At 41.9% G+C, this 21,083-nt stretch overlaps 1 protein-coding gene and 1 long non-coding RNA gene across 4 annotated transcripts; both read right to left on the minus strand.

The window, feature by feature from the left end:
- Positions 1-765: 765 nt before the first annotated feature.
- On the minus strand, positions 766-9,825 carry LOC117272814 (uncharacterized). 3 transcript variants are annotated; one of them, XM_078164359.1, is made up of 4 exons: positions 9,409-9,815; positions 7,366-7,421; positions 5,131-5,490; positions 766-4,382 (listed from the first exon to the last, which is right to left on the minus strand). In XM_078164359.1, exons 1-4 carry the CDS (start codon positions 9,411-9,413, stop codon positions 4,027-4,029), a joined length of 777 nt encoding a protein of 258 aa, XP_078020485.1. In that variant the 5' UTR covers positions 9,414-9,815; the 3' UTR covers positions 766-4,026. The 3 variants fall into 3 exon arrangements, with proteins under 3 accessions (XP_078020485.1, XP_033507779.2, XP_078020486.1); XM_033651888.2 differs by having other exon boundaries at positions 768-4,385; positions 9,409-9,812; XM_078164360.1 differs by having other exon boundaries at positions 4,249-5,490; positions 9,409-9,825.
- A 3,243-nt stretch (positions 9,826-13,068) lies between these two features.
- On the minus strand, positions 13,069-20,327 carry LOC144459845 (uncharacterized). The gene is made up of 3 exons (XR_013488640.1): positions 20,211-20,327; positions 13,775-13,885; positions 13,069-13,419 (listed from the first exon to the last, which is right to left on the minus strand). It is a non-coding gene; the product is annotated as an uncharacterized LOC144459845 (long non-coding RNA).
- Positions 20,328-21,083: the final 756 nt, after the last annotated feature.

The raw sequence follows: 21,083 nt of genomic DNA on the forward strand, positions 1-21,083 counted from the left end.
GTTTTAGCCATTTTTGTGTCTGAAGAACTTTCAAATGTGCTGGCTTTATGTAGACACGAAGCTTGGCAACAAAAATTGTGTCTTTTAATAAAAAGAATGACCTTCATCACTGGTACCAAAATGACCCAATACTCAAAATTTCTTGTGTATTTTTATGGAACCAATCAATTTTAAGTTTTTAATGGCTTTTTTAGGATTTATTTAGTATTTTGGCTGTGACTGTACTAAAAGAAATTGCACTTGAAGACCTAAGAGTGATTCTTAATGCAATATTTCACAAATGCATGGGGTGTCCGAAAACTTTTTTCCACCACTGTATATCTGTTCATGTATTCTTTTGTGTTGTTTATCAGTGTTTCCATCACAGCTCTTTATTGAGTTAAGTTTACTTTTTAAAATTGTTCAATATTGTTCTTTATCCTCAGTTATGATGCTGGCCCGCTCGTAAAGACACCATATCGAGGGCTGAGAACCAAGAGGGCGTAAGTGACATTTCACCAACTTTACAGGAGAGCCAAAACAAAAAATTACCATAGTTTGCTCTTACTTTCTGTACTGTTTTCACCTATTTAAAGCACATTTACTGACACAGATGGATGGCACAATACTTAATGAATAATAATTTATCTTTTACTAAAAAAAAATATTTTTTCTACATTTCTAAATTTCAAAAATAGTCACATACACCTTTTTGGCACCAAGGTTTTCAGTTCATTTGGATATAATATATGGGCGTATCTGATAATTTCATGAGCAGAAAAGAATATGAATGTGCTATTAAAAGAACAACAGTCATTTGTATACAATAAAAGTCATTAAAACATATTTATATTAGATTATTTATTTCAATGCTATTCATTTTTGAGTAGTTATACCATCGACAGAATAGACAGAAAGCAGTTACAAACAAAATTAAAAACTCTCAGTCGGCAGAACTCTTTATGAACGGGCCAGCATCATAACCGAAGATAACGACAGACAGGAGGAGGAAAAACACATAGCCTACAACACGCACTCACACTCTGCCAATATCACAGATGGGCCCTGAACAAAGGAAAACAACAAGTCAAAAACAAAGAGAAGAAGCAAGAAGAAAGGGAAACAATACACACACAAAAAACTGACAATGAAAACAAAGACACAACATCCGGGGGATAACAGAACCAATACAACGGATCAGCTGCTAGTAGGCCTACACCCGAAAGACAAAATAGAACCGGACAAAAAATGCAGTGTAATATATAAAATACCATGCAAATCATGCAAGAAAACATACATCGGAGAAACAGGAAGATCATTCAATACAAGGAAAAAGAAAACTTAAAATCAGCCATCACAGATCACTGCAGGAGAAATAACCACATTATGGAGACCATCCAACGGCGGGGCGCGTGGCCGGCCCGACAGATTCTGATAGGTCTGTTGGGCTGGCCAGCGGGATGACACTTCTGAGCATGAGCGTAACTTTCATTTTAACATTGGGGGGACGGGGACACATTAAGTGAGGGTCTGTGCCTAAGCATCCAGCATATAATGCTGATAGATAATGTCCGGCTGCCCAGCGGTTAGCAGGTTAGACATAGTGGTTAGCTATTATGCTAGCATGCTGGCTGGAAACAGACGATTATTTTTGTTTCATTTTGAGCACATAATACTCACTCTGTCTCCGAATCTCGTGGCTGTAAGTTGCTCGTAATGTAGGCTCTGGCCTCGGATGCGTTACCAAGCAACTTCTGCTCACCTCCTGGAGTAGCTATCCAAAGTATAGCCAGGTACAAGATGCCATACTTGACCTCAGGGCAGTGGCGCAGCAGCCCCCTGACCTCATTGAAGGCAGCCCGCTTCGCCCTCACGAGGGTGTGTAGTTGGGGTAAATGTGGATCCGCTTGTTGTTGTGAAAGATGGCTCCCGCTGCCGCAGCTTTCCGCAGAACGTCCATCTTCTCCTGGAAGTAGTGAAACTTAACCACAATGGGTCTAGGCGGGTTCCCATCTTTCCGCTTGGGCTGCAGACTCCTGTGAGCCCGGTCCAACTTCGGAGAGTAGTCGAGGGCTAGCGCATCTTGTAGCATCTTATAAACAGCAAGCTGCGGTCGCATTTCACCAAAGCCTTTATCCACGCCGATGATTCGCATAGCATGCGCAGCCTTAGCTTTTTCAACTTCTTTCATTGCCTTGGTGTGTTCGGCACGGGTATTTGCAATCTGCTGGTGTAGCTCTCTCGAAAGATCTTCAACTTTCTTGTTTGACGAATCTATCTTTGCTGACACCCTTTGCTCTGACATTAGCATGCTTATGAATGTTAACCACATACAACGTGACCGGCAACTCTGCAATGGAGCAACTAAGAGAGGCAACATGTTGGGTACTGGACCTATGGTCCAGTAGGGGTGTTATGAAAATAGTTGCGAAATGGTTAAGGAAGATATATAAGTGTTTAGAGCTGCTGGGCTGTGATTTTTTACCTCTTTAGGAAAAGGGGTTGTCATTGGTGTTTGGTGTTATTTTTTGGGGGAGGACAATTTCATCTCGTCTAAATATTGGAGGGGACATGTCCCCTGCCTCCCCCTGATAGTTACGCCTATGCTTCTGAGGAAGACTGGAGACACAGTCGAAACTGTCAAGCAGGTAAAAGAAACATCTCCTACACCTTTTGTCTGAAGATAAGATCAGTAATAAGTTCTGGGGCATTTGTCTATTTATTCTGTGAAGCACTTTGTGTTACAATTTATTGTATGAAAATGTGCTATATAAATGAAGTTAGATTAATTGATTGATTGAATATAGGTGCCCTTTCTTTGTGGTGCCCAGTTCTACCCCAACACACACACACACACACGGTGCATCTTCTTTAAAAAACAAATCTATTATTTATTATCAGTGGTACAAATAAGAAAACTAGAACTGTACAACAAAAGAATACTGCTGACCTATTCAATAGGCCCATGGGCCACATCTGGCCCAGCGGTAACCTCCCTGTAGCCCAGCTAGGATGGATACAGAAATGCCAGGAAATGACACTTCAAAATAAAAGCTCTGTGCTGTCAAATCACTGTACTTCAAAATAAAGTGTGTTTTTTACCAACTTCACACGTTTGTAAGTCACTTGCGGTCCATTCAGAATGAACCTGCGGCCCAGTTTTGGACAGCAACTAACCAGTTGGGAACCACTGGTCTAAACGATTACAGCTGTAACCTGCAGACAGGAGAGCAAACAAGACCAAAGAGCTCCCTCTGCTGCTCTATAATATTAATACCAGTGTTAACAACTCAGAGCTTTTCTTTTGAGCATACATACAATGAAATAATGACCGTAAATAACAGACAGTAAAAAATAACAGCCAGCTGTAACAGACACAAATAAAACAGTAACTGTACATCTGAGTTTAAACACCACATTACAATTTTTTTTTTTTTTTTTCAAGACACTGGTACTTGACTATTGTGCTGTGAATGTGCTCACCCAAACTTTCTCGTTTTCCTATTATTTCTAAATGCACTTGAAGCAGTTCAGCTTATTTGATGGAAATGGATGGTAAGTGGTAAATGGACCTGCATTTGTGTAGCGTCTTTCTAGTCATCTAATGACCACTCGAAGCGCTTTATACACTACAAGTCACATTCACCCATTCACACACTGGTGGCCGAGGCTACCATACAAGGTGCCACCTGCTACTCGGTTTTAACACACTCACACACCGATGGAACAGCCATCGGGAGCAATTCAGTATCTTGCTCAAGGATACTTAGACATGCAGCCTGGAGGAGCCCAGGATCGAACCGCTGATCTGTCGATTGGTGGATGACCCACTCTACCTCTGAGCCACAGCCGCCTCAGAAATTAGGTACTTGCTTGATTCTTGCCCTTTCTGGGTTATATTCACATGGTTGAATGCACTTATTGTAAATCATGTTGGATAATAGTGTCAGATAAATTAATCAAATGTCACCTGCTGGTATATCCTGATATGCAGTTCTACTCCCTGCCAGCCAATGGGAAAGTAGTATTTTCTGTTTCTCTGTGGTATTAAATTGAACAGTCTTGTCTCATTGAATTTATCGTTGCAGCTGTTTCCAGTGATGCATGTACAGAGTGTGGAGCTGACTCAGATCCATCACTATGATCTGAGCAGGAATCTGGTTGTCTTGGCTTAAAATTATTAAGAGTATTGATGGAACTGTTGGACTCTTGTCCTTGTCCTGGTCTTTGTCTTACTCTTTGTCTCCATTTCCGAAGCCGAAAGCGTCTGTACAAAAAGTGACCCAAAACCAGGCCTGCTGCTGCTGGTATCAGTCCCAGGAAACAATATAGGATGATCCATTCCCAACCCTGTGATTGTGCACTTGTTGGGTTTGGTCTCACAGGTTTGGACGAAGCCTTTGCTGCTGTAAAGAGACCAAACAAATCTGTGTCATTCCTATGAAGAAATAACATTTCACTAAAAACGACCATCTTGTGATAGGATCACACCAGCTGCAACACTGCGATTTGCAACTTAAAACAGGTGGCATGAAGTGGGGGGCCAGTGGTCCCTTCTCTACTTCCTACCCCCCTATTTCTGTCTCCCTTGCTCAGACCACACCTCTCTATGAATTTGGTCTACACTACACACCTGTAAAGTATTGTGACTGCATCTTGCACAGTTGTGATGCTATCACGTTGACAAAATCTGTCCATATCTTCAGTAGCTAGCTAGCTAACCCTACACTTTTCAGGGTTTGATTCTGGTTTTGGAACAGAGAGGAAACGTATATCTTTTTCCAACTTCTCCAGGTAACGAGCAGCAGTAACACACGACGTGCCCCAGGCACAACATTTAGCTCCAAATCCACAAAACCAGCCTGACAATGAAGGAAATCTGAAATGACTGCATTAGAGTCAATGGAGCACAGCTGTGTTGTTGTTGGACCCTGGTCTGAGCCGGCCTGATGCTACTTCTCTTACTGAATGAAGGGTCAATGGGTGTTATCAAGACTGGATGTCAATATTTATCAAGACCAGATACTACAAGAAGGAAGTATACAGATTGTGGATTGCAGAGGTCCACAATATTTTTCTCCTCAGGTTCTTTTTTATCCAGAAAAGCTGCAGAATTGAATCTGCTAAGACAGATCTACTGAGTTTACTTACCAGTGACAGTGAGCCGACATGTAGCAGTGCTGCTGCCATAATTTGTGAACACTTCACACATATACTGGCCTGAGTCATCAGTCCTGAGTCTGGACACATGAAGTCTGAGTCGTCCCTCTCTGAGGACGTCTTTGTCACACTGGACTCGTCCTGTAAACTGTCCATCCTGAGACTCTGGGACCTCAACACCTTCATGTAGATGAAACAGGACTGAGGCTCTGAGATCAGTTAACAGTTCACAGTAGATCAAAAGGGGCTTGAGGGAGCTGCCAGGTTTGGTGGTGAACATCCACTCCAGTGTGATGTTGTGGTTCTCCTCTGCCTGATAGGAGGTCTGTGTCACATTGACTACAGATGTTCCTGTTGAGGAGACAGAGAGGGAAAGTGAGGAGCAGACAAAGTGACAACTTTAACATGTGAGCCTTTAAACTCCATCTACAGATGTTTGTGTGGAGAGTTTGACTGATTCACTGAATAACAGTGTGCTCTTATTTAGAACAAAGCTGGAAGGTCGGGAAACATGAGAGCTCAGAGTTGCTGCAGCTAAGAGGTGATGCATGAAACCAATAATTAACTAGAAAGGCACTCGGACAGACTTCCTCCGAGACCAATAGTCCAGTCTTCTATGATATGAAAAGCCTCAAGTACAACCACTATACATGTCTGGATATATTTCCCACACCATTAGAATGATGTCAATGATGTATTGTATGTATGGACTATAACATTTTTAACCACTAGCTGGTGGTCTGTGTATGGTCTATGTATAGTAACACTGGTCACAGGTGATATGAAGCAGGTGTTATAAGGTCACGGGGGAGGACGAAGTCTTTCTGAACACAGCCCACCCGACTAACAACATCATTAAGTTTGCGGATGACACAGTTGTAGTTGGACTCATAACAGGGGGAGACGAGTCCAATTACAGAGACGAGATCCAAAGACTGTCGAGGTGGTGCGGCACAAATAACCTGGAACTAAACACAACCAAAACAAAAGAACTCATCCTGGACTTTAGGAGAAAACACAAGGCAGACCCATCACCACTGTGGATTAATGGAGCATGTGTGGAGCAGGTTCACTCTTTCAAGTACCTGGGGCTCCACATATCCAACAACATCTCCTGGAACATCAGCACCACAGAAATAACCAAGAAGGCACAGCAGCGTCTCCATTTCCTCAGGCTGCTGAGGAGGAACAACCTGGAGGAGAAGCTGCTTGTGGCCTTCTACCGGTCAGCCATTGAAAGCATCATAACATACAACATTACAGTCTGGTACGCAGGCAGCACAGCTGCGGAGAGACACTCACTACAACGCATCATGTGCACAGCTGAAAAGGTCATCGGCTGCTCACTTCCCTCATTAAACGACATCGCCACTGCTCGCTACCTCAAAAGAGCTTCCACTATCTCAAAAGACTGCACTCACCCTGGCCATAACCTGTTTCAGCTGCTGCCCTCAGGCAGGCGCTGTCGGTCCATCAAAACACACACATCCAGATTTAGAAACAGTTTCTTCCCCCAGGCCATTACTGTGATAAACTCTCACTGACTTTCTTTCTTGTTCTGTTTTTTTCTCTGTCTCCACTTTATTGCTATTTGCACCGGACTACTGCTGATAGATGCAGTATTGCACTATGGACTCTATTTTAATGTGGAATGTGTGTCTATGAGTGATACTTTTTTAGTGTGGAGTTGTTGTTGTGCACCATTAGGAGCAGCATGTCCAATTTCGTTGTATCTGGTATACAATGACAATGAAGGTTTCTATTCATATTGTTCTTACCCTAAGCAGGGCACGGCATGAACATGGCATCTAGATCGCTTCACGTTCATCTCAGTAAGTCATCACGTTAATCTACTTATGTCTGTATCATCATGCTGCAATTAATGGGAACATCACCCAACCAAAGATGCTTTTTTGTTTTGGACATTAACTCATTTGACTGGATACGTGTCAAGAACATTATTCTGTCAACCCAAGTTGAAAAAGTAATTGGTGTATCTGCCTAGTGATTCAGATCTGCTCCAGAATTTAGTGGGTTCTTTTTCTTTGTTTGCCCGTGATACACCCTTCCACCAAGTTGCATGGAAATCAGGACGGTAGTTTTTCTGTAATCCTGCTGAGTTACAAACAATCATACCGCAAACACAACCTCCTGGTCAGAGGCAAAAAGCCTGAGAGTACTCTGTCTTTAGTGTTAGTGGATGATAAAGTGAAGGTGTAAACTCACCAGAGACACAGGAGGTCAGTTTGATGAGCAGCAGGATGATGCACATCATCTTCTCCCTGTGAGAGGAGACAGAGGTGAAGAGCTAGACAGTAATTATAATACTGGGGCGGACACATCCACCACAATATTCAAATATATCATAGTAGCCTATAGTATGCCAAAAAGAAAAGTTATGGTGTGTACTAAGCCTGCTCCCTAATAGTCGACCAAATGTTAGTCGACCAGAAAGGTCATTATTCCCAAGATTTCATTGGTCGCTTAGTCGCAGAACAGAATCTAGAATTTAGAATATTAAAGTCTGTGTTCGTTGGACCCATCCAGTATCCTGCCCCAGTCGGACTTTAGCCGCCTTAATTTTTGTCCTTGTCCTGCTGTGTTTCCCCCTGATGCTGACAGACACCGTTAAACTATAACAGCAACCAGCTGCGTATCATGTCAACGTCACAGGTTGCCTTTTTTGTTGGTTTCTCATGCCGCAAGTCACTGCCCATGCACTGAATTTCGACGACTTCGAAGTGAAACCGGGCTTGACAGACACAGGAAGTGTCCACGCTCAGCAGTCAGACAGGAGTCAGGTTAATTTCCAGGGCTGGTACCTGCAGTTATTCCACAGGCTAGTTAATAACATGTCGGGCAGGAAATCCAAAGTGTGGGATCATTTTGAGAAGGTGAAGGACGAACCCAAGGTGATATGTAAACTCATCTTCATTGGTCGACTACAAACATGACGTATCATCTGAAACATGGAAGTAGCTACATGCCCATTAGCCCACAGCGTCATTAACAGGCGGCTCGCTCAGTGTGTGACGTGCACTTGGAGATAAAATATAGGCCTATATTAATGAAGGTTCATTAGTACGGTTTTGTATTTCTCTGTAATGTAGCACAGTGTTAACAATGTTACTGATAGTATTCTTTCTCACACCTTCAACTCAAACCACCAAAATATATCATTTAATTATTACATTAATATCTTAAACATGCGAGCGACTAGTGATGACTATTGGTTGACCAGGAAAATTCTTGTCGGGGTCACCCCAAGTGTGTGAACCTTTCCTGTGCCGCCCTCAATCATATGCTGCCCCCTAAAGTGGCGCTCAGTCATGAAAAGTTTGAGAACCCCTGATCTAAGATTTTTATTTTTTTCAAAAATGCTTTAAAATGATCACTTTACCTGTGAAGTTATTCCTGTGGGGAATTCTCCCCACCCCCCCGACAACGAGTGATGACATTATAGATACTAAATATATACAGAATAATTCACACCCAGTTTAGATGCACCCATAGGAGCAGTGTGGCTCAAACTGTAAGTGGACAATTTGGTAAAAACATTGGTTGTTGGGTCGTAGTACCTCAGATACAGGCACAGTACATCAGAATATCCTCTTAAAATTTGTTTTATTGAAAAGATTGACCCCAAAACCTTTGGAACAGACACCGAATATGTTAAATAGGTGTACAGTACATACACCATCTGATATTAACATGATGTCACCCAGACCATGTGACTGTGAAATGACCTTGAAAAATAATGTTCCATTAAATCCATAAAGGTTTATTATATGATACAGGAGGGTATTAGGACCAATCAAAACTATGAAACACTGCTATTGTGTTTTCTCCTAGGTTGGGCCCACTTTTGATTTAAATTGACTTGACTATATCATCATATTCAAAATATTTCCATCCAGCGTTCGACTGAAAAACAAAACAAACTGAAACTATAGCAGAAAGGGCAGGAAACCACGAGCTCTCACCTCACCTAAAATACATGCGTCGAAAAAAAATACAGGAAACAAGTCGGCTGTTAATCATGTCACTTTACAGTTAACGTATACAATGCTTCCAAAATAAGGATGCTATGAATTGGATAAGAAAGAGGAGAGGAGAAAAAGCCTTCAGAGGCACCAAGTTGTTTTTTTTTAAATTTATTTCTGTTTCCTCCGCTCTCTTCAACAGCTGTGGGAACAGTCCAAATTACTGTCAGCTAATAGACTACAGGACTATTAACAGTGATATCAGCTCTTTGTATTTGCACATTACCTCATGTTTCATCTGGCACACCGGAAAGGTCCAAAAGTTGAAATTTTGCACAGCAACTCACACAATGTAAAAGTTAGCAGGTGGAGTTTCGTGGTGGGTGGATGGTAAGATGTCTTCCTCTGTGTCTCAGTGCAGTCAGTTCGTGGTGATGGTGTTGCAAACAGCGCACGCTCTACGAAACTGCTGGAGCGTGATTGGTTGATCAGAGTAACTCTAAGTTTAACACATATTTGTGACAACCCCCTTCCTCTAAAGTGCTGGCAGTCAGCTTATCTCAAACACCCAGTTGTTCAGTCTGTAGCTCATTTCTCTTTCAGTTTTGTAAAATAAACAGGTCTTTAGTTATAACACCAGCATCTTGAATCAGTGCTCTAATGACTCACTCACAGGGTCCTCAAGAAAGAGTCCTGTACGTCCTGATGAGTTGTTTCTTTGAGAACCTCAGTGTCTGTGGATGCATAGCTTTATTTCTAATCAGTAAATTTAGTGAAACAAACTTTGACTGCAAAGAGAGTGATGCAGACAAACAGTAGAGCTGCTGCCAGTCCCAGTCCAGCGTAGAGGCGATCCTTCCTCGACTCTCAAGTTCACTTATTCCAGGTGACACAGAGACAATCTACAGTCTGTCTTTAGTCATCACAATACTCCTTTGTATTTATTATCCTGATTATCACACACAACTGATGGACACCAGGCATCAGCACTAAAAACTATGTCAACTACAACCACAGCAATGTAAAGCTTATTTGTTCTCCTGCACACATGTAGGCCTGACTTTTCAAAGAACAAAAGCTGCAGTAATATATTTCTGCCACAAGATGGCGCCAGTGGTTAAAGTCAATGAGTGCTCTCCTAGCAGCAGGTGAATGGGACTTGTTGGTGACTGAGGAGTCCTCTGGACTGTCTCTGAATATGTTTATATATTATATATTACTATTTTTACTGATAAAACACTAGTGGTAAGTTATGGCGAAGGGTTACACTTAAAATACAGCTAAGGATGAGTGGTTAAACATTTCAGTAATCAAAAGAAAAATGACGTACTGATGGAGGGCAGGGGCGATTCTAGGATCAGAGGTTTAGGGGTGCTGAGCACCCAGAGAGCTGCCCGGCCAGGCAAGATAAATTTGACTGTTTTGTACATTTTAACTCAATTTCATTCCCACATTTGTGAAAGAAAAGCACTTTTTGGGAAAGTCTGTGACTAAACCATCAAATCTGATAAAGGTTATTTAAATGCTGAGCCACAGCAAAAGAGGAATGGATTGGAATCATGAAATAAACATATCGTAACCCTAATTTCTGGGGGAAGACAACTCATTTTGATACAGCAGCTCCTCAACATACATATAAACAGTATGTATGTTTCTGGAGTAAACCAGCCCCCCATAGTGAGTACCAAAAATACCAAAAATGGACCTTGGACTTATTTTTTGGACTTTTATTTGAAATGCAATGCACAACATGTAACATTAACACATTAACAGTAATTGACTTTTTCAGTGTTTGTCTCTGCCTTTTTCCTTCTTGTCTGTATTATATAATACAAATACATAAATAAAAATACACTTCAAAAAAAGAGAAGTGCTTGAAATCTACAAAATAATAATAATAAATACACACAATAGGAGTTATAATGTTAATGGGCATCCAGTCAGTTAGCTAGTCAGTAGCACCTTGGCTTTAATATTAACACATGCACATGACACAACAGCTAGCTTCTCTCTCAAACAGAGGACAGTGGTACTGACCACCTGTAACGTTTCCTAGCTAGAAAAAATGTCAGCTAACTCCTACCTAACAACATAAACAGTGACCTACGATTAAATGCAGCAAAAATGAGGACAATAAATAATGATAATAATGTGTTGGTATTGAGTGGTAGGAGTTAAGAAATGTCCTATATATCCTGGTTTAAGCCAGGTACTTACACCACTACTGCATATCACCCACTCTGGAAGGCAGCACATTGCTCTGTGCAGATAGAGCACTCAGAGCCCGAGTTGGGGAACGGTGGGAGGGATGGGGTGAATCAAACCATTTTCGGGGCGGGGGGGCTGTATTTGTGTTGTTAAAATATTACATTGCAACCAAGTACTGTCTGGTTTTGACAGTTTTCTAGCTTGTTAAAAAGGGACATACAGTAAAAAAAAAAAAAAATTTTTTAAATCTCTTAAATTTTAGGGGTGCTGGGATTTAATTTAGGGGTGCTTCAGCACCCCCAAAATGGGCTAGAAACGCCTAGGATGGAGGGCTATTTTATTGTTTTAAATCATGTGCAGACAAAATATTCTTTTAAAACTCTCTCACTCACAAATACAGTTACAGATACGCAAAACAATACAAAATACACAATACTAAAAGGAAACAAAAGACTCAAATTAATTACGCACAAAGACACAAATTAGGCTACTGCTTTCCTCCTTCCCTCACGATTTGCAAGTATGGCACAATGAATCAGATCCGGCCGAGGTGCGGGTGCCGGAGCCAATAACGCCCAGTCATCTATTGGTCTATTGTTGCTTTAATTTGCAGCTATGCTTTTAATGAAGCTGACGTGTCATGACCGTCAAGTCTGGCGCTGTTTTGGGCATGGAGGCTCCGTAGGATCCCTTGATATCCGTGGCGGGGAATCTGAGGTGAGGACAGATGATATTCCACAGGGAAGTGCAACTACTTCGCGGACTTTGAGTGGAGAAATACCAGTCTCACTAATAAAACTGCAGTGTTTTGAGTTGTTGAGTTAGGGGCAGGGCTGCTGCTGGACATTCAGGTCTTGAATCAGTGCTCTAATGACTCACTCACAGGGTCCTGTACGTCCTGATGAGTTGTTTCTCTGGTAACCTCAGTGTCTGTGGATGCATCGTTTTCTTTCTTGTCAGTACATTTATTAAAATAGACTTTGACTGCAAAGATGGTACAGACAAACAGTAGAGCTGCTGCTGCCAGTCCCAGTCCAACGTAAAGGCCGATCCTTCCTCGACTTTCTGGTTGTGGACTCTCTGGTTGTGGACTCTCTGGTTGTGGACTCTCTGTTGGTCTCTGAGGTTTGGGCTCATCAGCAGCTGCTGACAGAAAATAAGATCAGCAGACTGACAGGGAGAAAACCTGTTTTAAGCCAGTAGAAAGACTAAATAAAATCCTAATCTGCATCACAGGTCACATATTAAAGATGTGAGGTTTTACTTCAAAGTCAGAAAAAGGTCTCTTAAAAGTACTTTAATGTTTCTGTAGAGTAACTGAATTAAATATTCAAACTAGAGCTAAAACATGAATAATCTTGATCTTTAATTTTCAAGTTCAAACAGAAAAACAGTCTCTGGTTCCAGTATTAATCAACTTACCAGTGACAGTGAGCCGACATGTAGCAGTGCTGCCGCCATAACGTGTGAACACTTCACACATGTACAGTCCTGAGTCATCAGTCCTGAGTCTGGACACATGAAGTCTGAGTCGTCCCTCTCTGAGGACGTCTTTGTCACACTGGACTCGTCCTGTAAACTGTTCATCCTGAGACTCTGGGACCTCAACACCTTCATGTAGATGAAACAGGACTGAGGCTCTGAGATCAGTTAACAGTTCACAGTAGATAGAAAGGGAGTGGAGGGAGCTGCCAGGTTTGGTGGTGAACATCCACTCCAGTGTGATGTTGTGGTTCTCCTCTGCCTGATAGGAGGTCTGTGTCACATTGACTACAAATGTTCCTGTTGAGGAGACAGAGAGGGAAAGTGAGGAGCAGACAAAGTGACAACTTTAACATGTGAGCCTTTAAACTCCATCTATAGATGTTTGTGTGGAGAGTTTGACTGATTGACTGAATAACAGTGTGCTCTTATTTAGAACAGAGCTGGGTGAGTGGACAGTGCTAAAGATACTACAATATAAAAAGGTAATGTGTGATAACAGTAATAAACAGCCTGAAAGTGTGGATGATAAAGTGAAGGTGTAAACTAACCACAGACACAGGAGGTCAGGTTGATGAGCAGCAGGATGATGCACATCATCTTCTCCCTGTGAGAGGAGACAGAGGTGAAGAGTCACAAACACATGAGATCAAAGTTCACTTATTACAGGTGACACAGAGACAATCTACAGTCTGTCTGTAGTCAGTCATCACAACACTGGACTGTTTCTGGTCACATGTGAAACATTAACATATACCTTTATGTCAATATGATTTTAGCATTTTCTCTTTAATAAATGTGCAATGCCATTTACATTATGGGGTACTGAGTGGAGATTAATGAGGGAAAATAAATACATTTAAGTGATTGTAGCACAAGGCTGCAACCAAACAACATGGGAAAAAAGTGAAGTCTAAATACTTTCTGAATAAACTGTGAGTTACCCAATAACAACATCCTACCTGTTCCTGTGTCAGGTGTCTGTTTGCTGTTGTCAGGAACCATGAACTCATCCTCAATCTACGAGAATACTGGAAAACTTTCCAGCTGCATCTCATCAGTCAGACACTGAGCTGGAAATGAAACACAGTTGTTTACACAATTTCTTACTTATTTCTCTAAAAATTCTTTAGTCAACTTTCCATAAATACCAAAGACACCACATATATTTCACTGGTTTGCATCATCAGTACAGTGCTGATGTTGATGGTATTCAGAGGCCTTTACTATGAAGCAGGATTTGAAGTGAGCAAGGTAACTTCAGTATGGGGAGCTGTTAGTAAAGTGGCTCACATTTAGCTTCAAACAACGTTTAAAAAAGTCATTTTTTACCAAATTTACAGCAATATTTGAAATATGTTAAGTATAATGTCACAGTTAAATCTAAATATTCAATTTTAAATCTAAATGTTAAATCTAAATCCAAACTAGTCCATACTCACTGAGTGCACAGTTGTCCATGTACAGTTTCACATGGTGTGTGTTTGGGATACAGGTCATAGGAAATTTCAGATTAAATAGTCAACTGAACCCATTAAGAAGAGCAATGTATTCAGACAGAGTTCTTGTGAATTTGATAGTACGATTGCTTTATTGAAAGTCTGTGGCGTAAATATTGTCAGTGCAGCCGGTGCAGCTGCACTGGGGCCCAGACACCGTCAGGGGCCCATGAAGGAACGAGGTGTTCCACGCTATCCACCCGGGTACACTGAACAAAGCGCAGGATGACGCACTTCACCAGGATGCACGGCGCCTAACGGACCACTACAGCAGGGATTTATCCTCAAGTTTCCCCGACCAACTCCTTGCATTCAGAGCCTGCTTTAAGTCTGAAATAGCAAAAGAGCCAACTGTGAAGGATCTGGCTAAGATGCTAATTGTGGAAAACAGCACCATGGCAGCATCATTTACTGATGTTTGCACTATCTCACCATACCTGTCACTGTCGCGACTGCAGAGCGCTCATTCTCCAAGCTCAAGTTGATAAAGACTTTGCTGAGCTCAAGGCCCGTAAGATGAGCTTCTAATGAGTGAGTACAGCTTCTCTTTGTTATGAAGTGGAATTAGTGGGATTTAAATCTATGGCAATGGACTTGTAACCTCATATGTTGGAAAAATGTGTGTGTGTGTGTGTGTGTGTGTGTGTGTGTGTGTCTGTATGTGTGTGTGTGCGTGCGTGCAGTGCGCACGAGCGTGCGCTTGTGTTTAGGGCGGGGGGCACAAAACAAATATTTGCACCGGGGCCTATCACCATGATGTTACGCTACTGGCTACACGACCAGGGCCACCACAAGGGGGGGTTGTATAATCCCACTCAGGCGTACCTCGTGTGGGCAGTCAGTCCTTTCAGTTGCAGGTAGCCACATCTGGAATAGCACACCATCCATGATACGGGACTGTAATACGTATGCCACATTCAAAATAAATCTAAAGAAGTGGCTCAAAAGTACACAAATCTGTAACCACAATTAATGAACTAATGTACATTATATGTTTTTTTTTCGTTTTTTTTGTGAGTGACTCTTTGTTTTTTATTTATGGTTCCCTTCTTCTTTCTTTTTGTGTTTAGTTACCATGCACCTCACTATATAACTGACTCCTACAATCAATTACTCACAACTACAACAATAACTACGATCTGGACTCTGCATTGCTGCAGTTTCACACTCCACCTACACACCCCATACAGCCCCCCCCCCAAAATCTGATTATTACTTGGTTGCATCCAGAAACAAGGCGTAAAGTTTACACATACTTAAGGCACTGGAGGCAACACGATGTGTGAAATATTACTATTTGTGTCTAGGGATGTCACGATTATAGATTTTCTTGGTACGATTATTGTCAGAGAAATAATCACGGTTTTACGATTATCACGATTATTATGCTTTAATTAATCTCACACTATAAATGTGTAAAATCACATGAACACAGCCAACATAACAAAAATAATATAGCAACAAAGAAAAGTAACCAAAAAGTAGTGTGTGGATTCTACTTTCACTACATGCCTCTTTGTGGTCCAGCAGTCTAAGTTTTTTCTAGGATGTGTGTGTCTTTTTGTTCTCTTTAAATTACAATTACACAAATAAATTGAGAGCATATCTCGTGCAGTGTTAATAATAAATGAAACAGACATAGTGCTGGAAGGACAAGTCCAACATTTACTCAACACAGATGGGAGGAAGCATTACTTGAGAAGACATTACGTATATCTTCCACATTGCACACTGACACTGAAACAGCCTGACGACTAAAAAAAGGATTTGAACTTGTAACAGTCACATATATGAAATGTGCCTTTAACATGGTGTATACTGTGTTGCCTAGCAGCAACGTCATCAAACAGCGCCTGTTATGATTTGAGTCTGTTGAGCGCACCCAACGCTGGTCGGACGTAGGGGCCGTTCAGATGTAGCGTCTTTTGCGCGCACAAATCCATTAGTTTCAATGTAGACGCGCGTCAAGCGCGCTCACAATCCAAAGTGACGCCGTAGCGGCGCGCATTCGGTGCGACGCGCCTGTTTTGTCGTGCGCATCTGTGGCGCACAGAGATGGAAAAATCTCAACTTTTTCGAATGCAGCAAGCGCACTGCATGTCATGTGATAAGAATTAACCAATCAGCTCCACGGACCTGCTTCTTCCTTTCCGTCGGACTTCACAACATTCAGTGGTGTGAAAGGCAGCAAGCAGTGGAGGAGCGACTGATCATTCTTGTCCAGGGATACCCAGAGTTACATGACCTGTCTTCGTCGTACTACTTTGACTCCAACAGAAGGAACAATGCCTGGAGAATTATCAGCTCGGAGCTTGGGATAACTGGTGAGCATGATGATACGCTATTTCTGTGTCACTTTTTACTCCCCCTGTGAGTGACAGGCGGTTTTGGTTGCTTAGTAACGGTGTTGTGTCCCTACTGGTTTCCAATTTAACTGGTTTCCTTACCGAACAGCTGCAGATGTGCTGCGCCTCCGTCGGCAGATTCGTCACAAATTCACAAACATACACAACATATTACTGGCGATCTTAAAGTCGCAGCCCACATCTACCACAGCGAATATGCTTCTGTAAGTGAGCACTACGTACCAGCGACATTAAAAAGAGAAAGGAAAGAAAATATGATATACACAAATTTGCGTCAAGCTGGACTCGATTTCACGTCAACAAAAGACAACATAACACAAACTACATGTCTACCTGTGTGAGCCACTGAGACTCACAGAGCGCACAGCTTTCCTCAGGTATTAGTAAATTACGTCAGCATCCAGGTAACATTTTGATTTGGGCTGACCTGAGACAACTGGTTACCCTCGGGTTGCCTTGAAAGTACCCACACATATAATGTTTCTTGTTCTTTGTCCACGAGTCTACAAACATATTCAGTGCCACATTACAGTCTGCACAACACTGCTCACTATGACAAAGCCTGTCATGTTTAAAAAGTGACGATCTAACTCGCTCACTGCGTACCTGTAGAGACAGAGATAACAGCATGACGTCACCTCTCTCGGACAATGGCGACATTTCTTTTAGTGTGCGTCCATAATTGTGAGTTTGTTCTTAGAGCTCCTATGTCTCCATCAGAGCTAGCTGCCAGGTTGTCATAGAGTGTAATACTATTATTATTGTGTCATGTAGTTAACGCTTATACAATTCCGTTTGCTTTTTTAAAATTTCGGCCGACTTTTTTTTTTTTTTACTCCGTCACAGAAGTCATTTAAAATGCAGCGAAGCATAATACTTAAATTAAAACATAGGCTACTGATGCAACACTCAAATTAGATTTTAAAAAGTGCAAGTACACAAAAAAATACTCAGTTACAGTGACGTGAGTAAATGTAAGTCCTTGCGTCACCTCTGTAATGATCCAGTGGCTGTAAGTGCTTGGTTTTTATTTACATATCATTAAGCGTATTTTGAGAGCATTTTCCGAGTTAGATCGTCACTTTTTAAACATGACAGGCTTTGTCATAGTGAGCAGTGTTGTGCAGACTGTAATGTGGCACTGAATATGTTTGTAGACTCGTGGACAAAGAACAAGAAACATTATATGTGTGGGTACTTTCAAGGCAACCCGAGGGTAACCAGTTGTCTCAGGTCAGCCCAAATCAAAATGTTACCTGGATGCTGACGTAATTTACTAATACCTGAGCAAAGCTGTGCGCTCTGTGAGTCTCAGTGGCTCACACGGGTAGACGTGCGGTTTGTGTTAGGCCTATATTATCTTTTGTTGACGTGAAATCGAGTCCAGCTTGATGCAAATTTGTGTATATCATATTTTCTTTCCTTTCTCTTTTTAATGTCGCTGGTACGTAGTGCTCACTTACAGAAGCATATTCGCTGTGGTAGATGTGGGCTGCGACTTTAAGATCGCCAGTAATATGTTGTGTATGTTTGTGAATTTGTGACGAATCTGCCGACGGAGGCGCAGCACATCTGCAGCTGTTCGGTAAGGAAACCAGTTAAATTGGAAACCAGTAGGGACACAACATGGCAGGCGCAACAGTAGCGCAACCTCCGAAGCGCCTTGGATAAAAAGGATGGAAACGGCACAGCTGGCGTTTTCCACACGCTTTTAGAAGCTACATCTGAACGGGGACGTATACTTATGTGCTCCTGCTTTTTCTTTTATCTCTCAACACAACAGTGATGGTTATAAGTACGCGTGGCGTGTTCATGTATGAAAATGTAGTAGCCGTACAACCGGGCTTGGTAAGCTTGGAGTGTTTTTAAGTTGATGTAAAAATAAACGACGAGCAGTTGTGAAGTCCCGCACTCGTGTGGACGTGAGTTTCTGCCTGTCGTCTCACTCCAAAGACCTACAGTAACCCAAAACCATTACAACCTCACGCTGTGTGCACACAAACTGCAAAACTATCCATCAAAAAAGTTTTTGAGACGTGCCTTAGCTTGTCACGTTGCACTGTAAGCCCAACTCGTATCATACCACCACGCCATTAATTGCAAATGACATGCTAACATGTAATTTTTAATTCAGTGTTACATTAGATAAATTGAGATTGACGTATTTTAACCCAGTTATTGTGCAGTTACCTTTACTTGCACATGTAAAGCCGGGTGGTTGTCCTGCAGGTGTTGTATCATGTTGCTCGTGTTTGATCCTTTGGCCGCGACTTTTTTGCGGCATGTTTTACACACTGGAAAGCCGTCGTCAACAATGACCCCTTGGTCATTTTGCGATAGCCAAAATGATCCCACACGGCTGACTTTATCCGTTTTTTTGGGGGGAAAAGTCTTCTTCATCCATACTTCATCACTCGGAGATGCTGCTTGTGTAACTTTGTTTTCGTTCCGTGTGAGTTGCGCTGATCTGCCTACTGTATATGGTTCCGCGTCCCGGCATAATCTTTGGAGAGTGACGGTGTTGAGGAATCTTTACGAATAATTAACCGTGGCGTTTAAAATCGCGGTTAATAGTGAAATCAAGTAATTGTGACATCCCTACTTGTGTCGCTGGGTGACTTTATACTGTGACAAGATCATTATGTGTCTTAATGTATTTTATATTTTGTAACTGCATATTTTATGTGAACTCTATTGATTCTTTATTATTTCTGTAGGAACTATGTTTTCTTTTTCCTTCTTTAAAAGGAATGTTCATTGATGTACACTGTCCCTTCTTAAACAAATAAATTATTTTAATTGAAAAACACTACTGCGCACGGGGAGACAGAGACCTGCTCTGCTCCAGACACACTCAGCACCTTGGACAGCACGGCGCACCTGACTATTGTCGCTACTGTTACTAGCCAAAGTTAATTCATAAAGTTGGTGATTTGCGAGTGGGGTTGGATACAGCACAGATACTGAAATGTCAGACCAATGGAACATGTTCGGAGCCTCCTCACAGGCTCACACAAATGCAATCAAATCGCAATTTCTTTTTTCTTTCTTTTTTTTTTTCATGGATCTTACTGGGTGTGCAAGCTGTCAATCTGGTGCCCACTCAGGCCCACCCATAGATCCGCCCCTGGGTGTAATTCTGCCAGATGGAAAAAGGTGAAACACCAAAAACATGTTAAAGTCAGGACTGACTCCTTATTATCAGGAGTTTCTCTTTACTCAACCAGTTAGGAGCTACTTTAAGCTTTAGGATGGATGTTGTGTGAATACGAGCCAGGAGTGCAGAAAATCCTAAAGTGTGAACCTGCAGCTCAGATAAACATGTTCCATGAGTCAATGTGCCTGCATATAAAGGAAAGAGAATCAAAGTGCAAATAAAGCTGTCAAGTGAATTCTATGAAATGAAAATAAATGCTGTGGTCCCTTATAAACAATAGACAAGAGAAATCCAGGCACTGATCTCAGTCCCCAAATACAACATCTTTACATCTGGATTCATTTAATATCAACTGAAATACAGAGACATATATTACCTTGTCTTCAGGCACATACGGACCAAACCATTAGATCAGTGGACTCCATCAGTCTGCAGACACAAAGACCTGATACGCCCTCTGCTTATTCAAATAAGAGCCATCTGCCAGTTGGACCTGTTTCCCAGTAACCGTTGAAAGAATAGAAAACAATAAACTGTAGGCAGCTGTATTTTGGGGTGTGGGGGTGGAGTCAGTGGAGCATGATCTTCTTTCTTGCAGCACATATGAGGGATAAAAAAGAGTGATGATGGCAGGACTACAGAGGCCAGGATTAAGGACATGCTTGTGAGTGGAGACCCTGTGGAGGGGAGAAAGGTGATATTCAGGTGTCTGAGGATGTTTTCACACTTGGTCCTTTTCAGCCCTCTGAGCACACTAAGCAGTGGTGACTCAGCATTTTTAGGCATATGTGAACACTCCAAGAGAACTCCGACCCCTCTGAAGTGAACCATACTCGGACCACCTTGAGTATGGCTCTTTGCCCTTTGTATTTAGCCGTCTAGATCACAAGCTGTTGCACTGGGACGCTTGATAAGACAGACCAAACCACGTCGGCCTGTAACGGTTGCAAGGACGCAGGACGAGGATTAGTTTGATCCACTGAAGATACTGCACGTCTCCAGGTGTGGAATGTAGAACACATCAAACAGCAACAGTCCACAGCACAGAAACACTAATGTTCACCTCAAGTTTTAAGTTAATCTGACAGCAAGGTGCTTCATAACCTCACTGCAGTGCCACATTAGAATAACAACAAAACTATGTCAGTATATATTATATGTGGTGTGAACAGAAAGAGGACTGACACCTCTTTCAAATGAACTGACAATGTGAACACAAACAGAACTTAGTCCCTTTTCCGTTGGTCCA

The sequence above is a fragment of the Epinephelus lanceolatus genome, chromosome 22 (assembly GCF_041903045.1).
Source record: "Epinephelus lanceolatus isolate andai-2023 chromosome 22, ASM4190304v1, whole genome shotgun sequence".
Classification (NCBI taxonomy): Eukaryota; Metazoa; Chordata; class Actinopteri; order Perciformes; family Serranidae; genus Epinephelus; species Epinephelus lanceolatus.

Excerpts from the sequence above, each read along its gene's own strand:
- LOC117272814 (XM_033651888.2), bottom strand. Across the intron at positions 5,491-7,365 it reads ACTGACCTCCTGTGTCTCTG|GAACATCTGTAGTCAATGTG; the intron begins GTGAGTTTACAC and ends TCTCCTCAACAG. Across the intron at positions 4,386-5,130 it reads ATGTCGGCTCACTGTCACTG|CAGCAAAGGCTTCGTCCAAA; the intron begins GTAAGTAAACTC and ends GTCTCTTTACAG.